The sequence below is a fragment of the Zingiber officinale genome, chromosome 2B, assembly GCF_018446385.1.
Source record: "Zingiber officinale cultivar Zhangliang chromosome 2B, Zo_v1.1, whole genome shotgun sequence".
Classification (NCBI taxonomy): domain Eukaryota; kingdom Viridiplantae; phylum Streptophyta; class Magnoliopsida; order Zingiberales; family Zingiberaceae; genus Zingiber; species Zingiber officinale.
The window spans coordinates 97603536-97615073 of record NC_055989.1 but is presented as its reverse complement, the minus strand read 5'-3'; the positions used below and the strand labels follow the sequence as shown (position 1 = coordinate 97615073).

Sequence of the window (11538 nt, the reverse complement as noted above, 5' to 3'; positions counted from 1 at the left end):
ACAAAATAATTTAGATTCTGATCAAGTCAATAAAGATTTTGATCAAATCGACATTAAGCTTGACTTGGTCAAACAGAACAATGACCAAATCAATTCAAATAACTTAATTAATTCAAACATTAAGATAAACTCAAAACTTAAAAATGAAGAAATATATCTAGATAAAATTAATAAATATCTTAATAAAATATTTGGCAATCAAGATAATGTCAATCTAGAAATTTCTATCCAAAATAAAAATAATTTATTAAATAGAAATTTAAATCTTAAAGATAATAATTAAACTAACCTAATAAATTTAACTAATAATATAAACTTAAACAATAAAGAAAATATAAGGATAAAATCAAACACTTTGATAAAATCAAAACTAAGTATAACAAATTCGAAATTAAATATTAAAGATAAACCTTCAAACAAAGATAATTAAAAAAACTTAACCAATTCAAAATTAAGAATTAATAAAAACTTATACAATCTTTTAAACAAAGATAATAATTTAATAAATTCAAAATTAAAAGAAAACTTTAAACTTAAATATACTCATTTAAAGAAGGACAATTTAACCAACTTAATTAATTCAAAATTTAAAACTTGAACTTACATTACAATTAATTAAACATTAATTAAATCTTAACTAAAAATTTGATTAACCTTAATTACATAAAATAAAAGTTCAATAATTTAGGAGGAAGCACTAAACTAGTTGACACCTCTAAGATAATAGTTTACCTGACATGGTAATTAGGATTAGATTAAAAATGGATAAAAATTTAACTTATAACAAATAGCACTGGAGAAGTTTTAGATAATAATAGGTTAGGGAAATTCTATCTATTCATGTCTAGGAAGATATAACTTTGATCTGGTGCATTTGACTTAGTAGAATTAACTGAAGCTACCCCTTACCAATCCTACCTGTTTTGTTATTAAGTTCAGTGGATAGGACTATTTGAAAATTTTTAAAGGTGTGGTTACTCTAATGATATTTTGGTGACTCACCACAACTTAGAAGTTTATCCACAGAATACATATTTGTTGAACCCAAAACTAAACTTGAATTTAAAGCAAGTTAAACCAAATCCTGAAATTTAATTTAACTCATCTCATAAAATCATAGGATCCCTTTGTCTTAACACTTAAACTGGGTGAGATGAATATAGGGATGTAAATGAACCAAACGGTTTGCGAGCTATTCGAAGCTCTATTTGGTAAAAATCTCATTTAAGTTTGTTCGTTTAACTTATCGAGCTGAGCTCGAGTTCAATTTCGAGCTCGATAGTTTTATCAAGCCAAGCTCAAGCTTAAGGATATTCAGTTCGTGAGCTCATGAATATGTTCGCTTATAGGCTCACGAACTCGGGCTCGAGCTCGGCTTATTTAAAGGGCTCGAGCTCGGCTCATTTAAAGGGCTCGAGCTCGGCTCATTTAAAGGGCTTGAGCTCGGCTCATTTAAAGGGCTCGAGAACATGTTCGTTTATAGGCTAGTGAACTTAGGAGGAAGCACTAAACTAGTTGACACCTCTAAGATAATAGTTTACCTGACATGGTAATTAGGATTAGATTAAAAATGGATAAAAATTTAACTTATAACAAATAGCACTGGAGAAGTTTTAGATAATAATAGGTTAGGGAAATTCTATCTATTCATGTCTAGGAAGATATAACTTTGATCTGGTGCATTTGACTTAGTAGAATTAACTGAAGCTACCCCTTACCAATCCTACCTGTTTTGTTATTAAGTTCAGTGGATAGGACTATTTGAAAATTTTTAAAGGTGTGGTTACTCTAATGATATTTTGGTGACTCACCACAACTTAGAAGTTTATCCACAGAATACATATTTGTTGAACCCAAAACTAAACTTGAATTTAAAGCAAGTTAAACCAAATCCTGAAATTTAATTTAACTCATCTCATAAAATCATAGGATCCCTTTGTCTTAACACTTAAACTGGGTGAGATGAATATAGGGATGTAAATGAACCAAACGGTTTGCGAGCTATTCGAAGCTCTATTTGGTAAAAATCTCATTTAAGTTTGTTCGTTTAACTTATCGAGCTGAGCTCGAGTTCAATTTCGAGCTCGATAGTTTTATCAAGCCAAGCTCAAGCTTAAGGATATTCAGTTCGTGAGCTCATGAATATGTTCGCTTATAGGCTCACGAACTCGGGCTCGAGCTCGGCTCATTTAAAGGGCTTGAGCTCGGCTCATTTAAAGGGCTCGAGAACATGTTCGTTTATAGGCTAGTGAACTCGGGCTCGAGCTCGGCTTGTTTAAAGAGCTTGAGAACATGTTCGTTTATAAGCTCATTAACTCGAGCTTGGCTCTATTAAAGGGCTCGCGAACATGTTTAATGGTGCGTTGAATTTGAAAGTTTAATGTAGTAGTTTGGGATGTTCCATGATGTGTTGAGTTTATATTATTTTAGCTGTTAGGTTTGTTGAATATTTATTCAAATGAGTTTTCGATCTCGCTTAACAAGCCTGCAAAACGAGCCTTAAAATGAGCCCAAAAATGAGCTCTAAAACGAGGCCGAAAATGAGCTCGAGCTCGCTTAATGAGTTAGACTCGTTAACTATAATAATCGAGCTAATAAAGAGCCGAGCATGAATTGTTCGCGAGGTTAGTAATTCTAAAATGAGTCGAGCTCGAGCCTTGTGATAAAAGTTTGATTTGAGCTCAAGCCGAGCTTGAGCATGAATATAACTTAAATGAGTCAATCTTGAGCTTAACACTATTTAGCTCGGTTCGGCTCGTTTACATCCCTAGATGAATAAGGTTTAAATAAAAATTAAATTTAAAATAAATTAAATTAAAATTAAATTGAGTTAAATTAAATTAAATTTGATTAAATTAAAATAAATATAAATATTATTTTAATCAAACCCCAAAATCAACATTGAATTAAACATATATTGATTAACGTATTATATAAAAATTATTTTAAAAATCTTTTAAAAATTACTTTAAAATCTTTTAAAATTTTTTTAAAAAAATCTTTTATTTTTTTTTTTTAAAAAAAAATTTAAAAATATTTTAAAATATTTTTAAAAATCCTTTAAAAATTATTTTAAAAATATTTTAAAAAATCCTTTAAAATTATTTTAAAAATATTTTGAATTAATCTTTTAAAAATTATTTTAAGAAAATCCTTAAATTTTTTTTTAAAAACAATTAGAAACTTAACTTTAAACTAACTTTAATTAAGAACTTATTTCAACATTAATTAAAAACTTAATTTGACTAAATATTTAAATCAAATTGATTAGTACCTTAATTAAAACCTAACTTTACTCTAATTCATTTTAAATCAAACTTGACTTTACATTAAAAAGTTAATTAAACTTAACCTTTATTTAACTTAATCAACCTTAATTTCAACATTAATCAAAATCTTAATTTTACTTTAATTAAATTATAATTTATCTTAATTAAAGATTGATTCAAATTGAACCTTAACTTTGTTTAATAACTTTAATAAATTGAACTCAGAATTAATATTGACTTTAAACTTAGTTAATCCTAACTTAAGTTAAATCTAATCAAAACTTAAAGATGAAGTAAATAAAAATAAATAAATTATAACTAATGCTTTCATTAATCAATTAGCCCAATCAATTAATACGAAATTTAAGTTGTTTTAATCAAATAAATATTAAATTATTAAATTGAGTTAAGTAAACGTTAATCAATAAACTATTAATAATGATTAACTATTATTGAGATAGTAACAAATTAGTTCTTAAGTTAATCTAAAGTTAATAATTGATTAAATGATTAATTTTAAATAATTAATGGTTAACCAACTTAATAGGGGATTAATAAAAAATAATATATACATATATATATATATATATATATATATATATATATATATATATATATATATATATATATATATATATATGTAGTTCTTGAAATAATATGTTTTTTTTAATATTCCCAACACTAATTCCCCTGAACACTTAGGTAATTGCTAACAAAGACAATAAGAAGGTGCTAGAATAAGAATGGATCTTAAACATATGTTGCACATGTTAACATACTCAAACTCTAGTGCTAAATTAAGGAGGAGTGTTAACTTATGGGGGACTGTTAACTTAAGGGGTGTTTTCAAAATCGTATTTCAAAATTTATTTTAAAAATTACTAAAAACTTCTTTGGAAGTTTCCTTGAAAATATTCTGCAAAAACATTTTAGAAATTATTTTTAAAAAAATAGCTTTAAAATATTTTAAATAGTTATTTTGTTTAAAAATTACTTTTGAAATGTTTGAAAACTTACTTGCAAAATTTTCCTGAAAATATTTACTCCTTCCTTAAATGAACTTGAGATTTTACCTTTGTCAAGTTTTTATTTGAAAACATTACTTATAAATTTTTTTAAAAAATAGTTGGTTTTCAAAGACTTGTTTTCAAAATTATTTGAAGTACTTGGCATAATTGTTTGAAAACATGCAAAATCCTTTTTGCTAAACCTTTTATTTCTGCTTCTTGCATTATTCTTTTTTGATGTATGCTAAAGGGGGAGGATAGTGGATTAGGTTAGAAAAATCAAACTATATTAGCTCACTTTACTCAATGCTTGCTTAATTGTAATTTTTTTCTAACTTTAACCCAGGTTATCATTACATCAAAAAGGGGAGATTGTTGGTGCTGGTTGCACTAATAATCTGGTTTTAATATATGACAAATAGGATAAAGTTAGATGTATTATTTTGTCTAACCCTTCTATCCAGTGCAGGAATTGACTGGTCTGAAGGACCTGACATCAAGCTAGGTCCACGAGAGAAGACCTGGTGGGTCAAACTACCGAACTCCAGTTGGGTCTGCGGATCTAACAACTGGTGAGAAGACCTGGTGGGTCAAAGGGAAATCAAGTGACTGCAGTCGGTAAGAGGAGGTAAGCAACTAAGGAGAGATCCAGTGAGAACGCTTTCCCCGTTGAGGGAATTGTAGGCGTCAATTCAGCTTAGGTCAATTTGGGAAACCTAAGTTGAGACATTGACTAGATCCTAGTCTCAAGAAGACATGATCTAATTACTACTACTATTTTATTATATTGTGCTAACTCTGTTTTGCAGGGTAAATATATTTTCTATTGTCTGAACTAATCTTTTTGCAGGGAAGAAGCTATTGAAGAAAAGGAGAGTTTAGGCGCCCGGACCAGGCTTGCTCGGGCGAGTGCCGCGGGCACCCAGGCAGTCTAGGTGTCCGGAGTCGGTCCGGGTGCCCGAACCTAAAAATTCATCTAAAAGCTGATGTGGAGACCGTCGATTGGCCGAGCCACATAGTCCAGGCGCCCGAAGGGGTTTCAAGCATCCAGAATGAGCCTATATAAAGGCCTTCGACCAGGAGCTTTAGAACAACAACTACTATAAATTTCTCTCTTGCGTGCTACTCCGAAAAAGCTCCGACGACACCGAAAGGCTGCTCCGAATGTTGAAGAACGAGAGATCCTTATTTCCTTTCTGTTTGTCGGTAACAATTTCTGTTCTTGTACTCAAAACGTGTAACACCTTATTCAAACTGATAGTGATTGCTCAACGAAAGCGATCGACGATCGCGGGCCTTGGAGTAGGAGTTGTCGAAGGCTTCGAACCAAGTAAAACTTGGCTTGTGTTAGCATTGTCTTTTGTTTCCCTTTCTGCCGCGTACTTATTTTTAATTTGCAATTTTTCAACGATCGCTATTCACCCCCCTCTAGCGTCTTTCTAGTCCTACACTAACAAGTGATATCAGAACCAGACTCGCTTCAGAAGGACTAATTGCCATCTGAAGCAAAAGAAATGGTCGGATCCAACATCTACCTACCGAAATTTGAGGAAGATTTCGTGATATGGAAAAAGCACATGGAGGTATTCTTCAAGATCGATTTTAAAATATTATTAATTATAAAATAAGATTTTGTAGCACCCACAGATCAGCATGGAGCCAAGAAAGAAGAGTATATGTGGACTAAGAAGGAGTAGACCGACTTCGAGGCTAATGGAAAAGCAGAGTTCCATCTGCTTAGTGTTCATTCGCCCCAGGAGCTCAGTCGCATCGGAAGCTACGACTTCATCAAAGATCTCTAGGAGAAATTCTTTGAGCTTCACGAAGGAACGTCGGAATCCATACTAGCAAAGCGGGGCATTCTCTGAAGCCAACTCATGAACCTCTGGGTGAACAAGGAAGAGAAGGTAGCCCAACTCCATACAAGGATCAAAGATATGATCACCCAGCTCAACAACCTTGAAGAAAAGGTAACAAATTGTGACTCTTTAAGGTACACACTTAACGCTTTTCCAAGAACTCAAGAGTGGTTGGCCTTAGTAGATGCTTACTACATCTCTAAGGATCTCGTGGCAAGTACTCTTGAAAACTTATTTTTAACTTTTGAACTTCACGAGTCTCGATGTGTAGATTCTCAGGAATTAGAAAAGTCAAGCAATATTGCTCTAAAAGCTAAGAAGGATGAATTAGACACTGACGCTTCCCTCGATGATGATGCAACAACATATATAGTAAGGAAATTTAAGAAGTTTTTTAGAACTAATAAGTTTAATCAAGTGCAGACAAAGAAAAGAAGAACAAGGAAGATATTATGCTATAACTATAATGAAGAGGGGCACATCAAGGAGGACTGCCCAAAGATGAAGAAGGACATCAAGAAAAGACCAAGTACAACAACAAAGTATAAAACCCTGAAGGCGACTTGGGATGAATCATCATCAGAATCTGACTTGGAGGAGTACGCTAGACTTGTATTGATGGCAAGTCACCAGGAGGAGAGCATAGACGAAGGGGGAAGCTTCTCAGAAGAAAGCTGCAGCGAGGAGGCAGAAACAAGTTTCAGAGCAGATCTGGCAAGTGATTTATATTTACTACCTTCTGATCAATTATATTCAGGTATTAAGTCAATGAGTAGATCTTTATATAAACTTAAATCTAAAAATAATAATTTGAAAAATAAAATATTAGAATTGAAAATAATTTTATCAAATACATGTTCCTTAGAAATGTATGATAAATTAAAAGATAAAAATAAAAAATTGAAGGACCAAATTGAAAAATCAAGAAACTCTGCATGTGTTAATCAAAATACCTGAAAAAAATATAGAAGCCTAGATTGGTATCTTAAATACCATAAGGCCAAATTAGAAAAGTATCACAAAAATATGTACCCAAGAAATTTCTTATTAACTCAATAGGTAAAAATTTATTTTGGGTCCCCAAATCTTGTTTAGTCTAAATTGGTAAAAAATTTCTTATTATGCATGTTTTTATGTTTAGCAATATTAATTTCATTTAATTTGTATGCTTACTCTTAATATTTATTGTTGAAATTTCATTTGCGGTGATCATTTGCGAGCCATTCAGGAGGAAAATTGACGACATGAAGTCGTAATTTCCAGGCGAAGTAATACAGATTATTTTCATGCTTTTACAACTTATGTTATGATACCAATATTGGAACTAAAGCATGGAAATAAGAATACCAATTAATTCTTAATCTATAAAAACTTATAATGATTTCCCAAAATGAAGCGGTCTCTTGAAAACGAAGAACGAATTTCTTATTTGCTCGTTGTCGGAAGAGGTATCATAGAATCAGAAAGCTCTCCATAATTTCACAAATCAAATCCCTCTACTCTTAGATGTTCTTCCTACGATGAGAAACGAATCTCACGTTCTTAACCCTCTCCTCTTGATTCATCATTAGACGCACCCTTTATAATGGAAATTATCATAGGGGTAAAAGGGACATTTTATTTCAAAGAAAGTGGGCAACGTGGGCATGCCTACGTTCCCATTTCCTATAATTTGGACCTCCAAACATCCGTCAATTTCTTGGGCCACCATGCTAAAAGTTTAGCAAAGGAGGAACTAGATACGGAGTTCACGGCTAAAAGCCTTATGGAATGTGCAATGGAAGGACTCTCCTTGGATTCATGATCAGTACCTCCAACATGTTTATGGGACAGACAACATTAGCCAATTGGTTCATTACTGTTATCAGTTTTTCAAGCCACAGAGTAAGCCCAAAGCTTGAGCGAAGGCTGTATGGAAGTCCTACTTTATGCCGAAGCACTAGTTCATGTTGTGGCTCCTTGCACAAGGCTGCATGCCTATGCACGAAGGATAGAATACCGTATGAGCCATGCAAAATCTGGCCACTCTATAAACTTAATTATCGACGAAACGCTAGACCACACCTTTGAGTGTGCCATCAGAGCTCTTTGGGACAAAGTGAAGACCTGGCTATACCGCCACGAGATGAACACCTCCAAGCAGTTGTTGAATCTATTTCTCCAGAGCTACCAAGGCAATGATGACCGATTGACTAAAACTCGGAACACCTAGGGTGTAGTGTAGTTGGTAGGTACATGATATCTCTAACGTACGTCTAACGCTTATGTATATGTAGTTATCTCTCTCTATTTTATGGGACTGACAGTAAAGGGTTGTTAAGATAGGAGATTTTTTTTTTTTTTTTAACAATGTCTCGTATGATATTTCTAATATGACAAGTTCATAATAGGTGTCAGCATGAGAGTGATATCCCTAACATAGAGTCTATGGTGTTTCTCAAGATTTAGATGTATTTCTTTCAGCCAAAGCATCGATTTTATTGAATACAAGCAAATTTTGGATTTCTCTTGAAAGCGAAACTTATGCCTTTTAAAAGGTTAGCAGAGAGAATGCTAGTTTCAGACTTTCATTAATAATTAGTTATTTGCTATTTTCCCTGTTTCACAACTCTTTATCATTTTATTTCTCTGCATGTTCCTGTTCGTTCAATAAAAATAAAAATAAAAAATAAAAATCAGACGCAACTGTTTGGACTTTGGAGGATTCTGCCGTAGCGGCGTCGACATAATCGTCGGCGTTGAGAAACAGGCTTTGAACGCCACAACAGTGAGGTTAATGAACGCCGCGATGCGGGCGTTGACGACGCTACCAAGTTGCACCAGCACGGATGAGCGTTGACAAATTGCAAAATTGAGCACGTGTTCTTGGTCGCCGCTGACTACAAGGCCAAGTGGAACCCAGACTTTGACTGGTCCAAGTCAACTACGGCCTCCCACCCTTTAAGAACGTACTACTCTCCACCACCAGACTCCCATCTCTTCTCCTCAATTCCACTCGTCCGCACGCGCGATGCGGAAGGCAGCAGCGTCTTACTCCTGCTTCACCATCACCTTCCCTAATCGCAGCCGCCGCCGTTTGGTGAAGCTCGTCTCTTGGGATGGCCCCACGTCTTTACTTGCCGCGAAGAAGCAGCTCCTCGCCGGCGAGCTGATGTCCGAGTTCCCGGACCGCATCGTCTGCCACGCCAACTCCTTCTACATCGGCCACCCGCTCCCGGTCCTCGCTGCCGCCGCCGAGCTCCTCGCAGGGGAGACCTATTTCCTCCTCCCGGCCGATCGCTTCGGCTGCAGCAAGACTCTGACGACGGCGTCCCTGGCGTCGCTGTCTCCGCCTGCGGCGAAGGTGTCGCTCGAGGAGCAGAGTCCTTTCTCGTACGCGAAGGGCGACGACGGGAGGCAAGTCATCAAGGTGCGGCCTGAGTTCATAGCTAAGGTCATCGGGTCCACGCAGGAGGAAAACGGAGGTCGGAGGAACAGGGTCGGCGACGGTGGTGGTGGAAGTAGTTTATGCAGCACGCCGGAGCTGAGGAAGCATTACGAGCAGCTGGTGGGATTGAAATGCCGGCATTGGTCGCCGACGCTGGAGACAATTACGGAGAGCAAGCACAAGGGTAGGCGATCATGTACAAGATTATTAATGAGCAAGATCATACACAATCTAGCGGCTAGCACATGAGGTGTTGTCATCATGAGATCTGAAATTCGAATCTCGGTAAAATCGAGATAAATGTCTCCCTCATGTACTAGTTTCTATTCCAAGGGGTAGCGGCCACTCGTGATTTACCTCCTCCGTGTTAATTTTAAGACGAGTTGACTGGAGCGGGGCGACTGTATTCATCTTTTGCCACCAAGATCATACACAACTAACTTTCTAAACATTAATTTGGCCAACCAAACCAAATAATGAATTCTCGCAATGATCCTACAATTTCTTTTGGATTGTGAGCATAATTTTGAGATATTGTACCATGCCATATAAAATGATCGAAACATATAATTTCGATACAAACAGTATCTCAATCCTCTATTTTATTTCTTCCCTTTTTCAACTTTCAATCTATATGTGATACTGAATAATATCATTTCGGTCAAATATTGAAACTCCCATATGGCTTCAGATTTTGAATTTTAATTGTGAGGATAAAAGATATGGTCAAATGAATCTCTATGATATAAATGATATGAAGGTTATTATTTGGATTTAGCATTAGGTTGCTGATAATTATATTCTTTATGGCCATCTATACAAACAAGTAAACATTAAGATAGTCCACTTGTACACCCTAATTAATGATGTTGAGATGGCTAATACCATAGTCATAGCCACCCTAAAAGAACAAATAAACATTAGGGTGACAAATAGCCGATGCATAATCAATGTAAATGAATAAAAATTTATTATTTCATCTAATACATTTATATTCAATTCATTTTAATTGTATAATATTATATTTTGATGATGATGTTAAGTTCTTCCCTCAAAGTTTCTTCCTCTCTGTTCTTTTCTCTTTAAAATCACCATCATGGTATATATGAGAGTCTTAATTATGAGAGAGATAAGATATATATAATGGACCATGACAATGAAAATAAGACTCTTTCCTTCTTCCCATGGCTTCTCATTCCTAGAAGAACCCTTGAATTAATTTGTATAATTTTGTGGCTCCTCTTTGGGGTATGATTATCCTATTTGATCCTCATCTAAGTAAAATGCTATTCAAGGCGATAAATGGCTTGCCTTCCATGTAAGGCTTTGGTGATTGCATAGATGTTCAACTTCATGGAGAATAGACAAGAGATTCCAAGGGAGCATTATCTATGTTGACGATAATAATAATGTTAATCAATAAAAAAAACAGCATTTCTCCCAAGGGAATGTCCCTATGGTATGGTTGGAGAGATGAAAAGAAGATATGTGACCCTTATGAAAATATGAGTTATGAGAAGAAGCATTATTGGATTGATAAAAAAGACAATGAGATAAACCAATTTGTGATCATTGTGCAAGATATATATGCCATGAAAGGAGCATATACTTAACTCAATGAACATTTGGAGGTAACAAGTGATGTGTATCCATAAGTCATAGTTATGTCGTTAAATAATAAAAAGATATCGATCCACAGGGACTGTTGATTACGTACTAGTTGATTTTGTATGACGAATTGTCTAGATAATCAAAAGGTGATTCATGAACGCTCGAGAGGGAGTGAGAGAAGAGAGAGAGAAGGAAAGAGAGAGTAAAGAGAGAGGGAATGTAAGTGAGTGAAGGTGAAGGTTGTTTTGGGGGTGATTCTAGGTTTTCGATTTCATTATGATGCTAGTTACTGTTTTTATAAATTATTCATCTATCTGACTCTATGCTTATACTTGTGTAGGGATTTTAGCTAAAGTCCGATACAA

The 11538-nt window shown here is 34.5% G+C and overlaps 1 protein-coding gene across 1 annotated transcript; it reads left to right on the top strand.

Annotated features, from left to right (window-relative positions):
* Nucleotides 1-9119: 9119 nt before the first annotated feature.
* LOC122049319 lies at nt 9120-9980 on the top strand. Its single transcript, XM_042610716.1, has one exon. The coding sequence runs from the start codon at nt 9146-9148 to the stop codon at nt 9809-9811; it is 666 nt and encodes a 221-aa protein (XP_042466650.1). The 5' UTR covers nt 9120-9145; the 3' UTR covers nt 9812-9980.
* The last annotated feature ends 1558 nt before the right edge of the window (nt 9981-11538 follow it).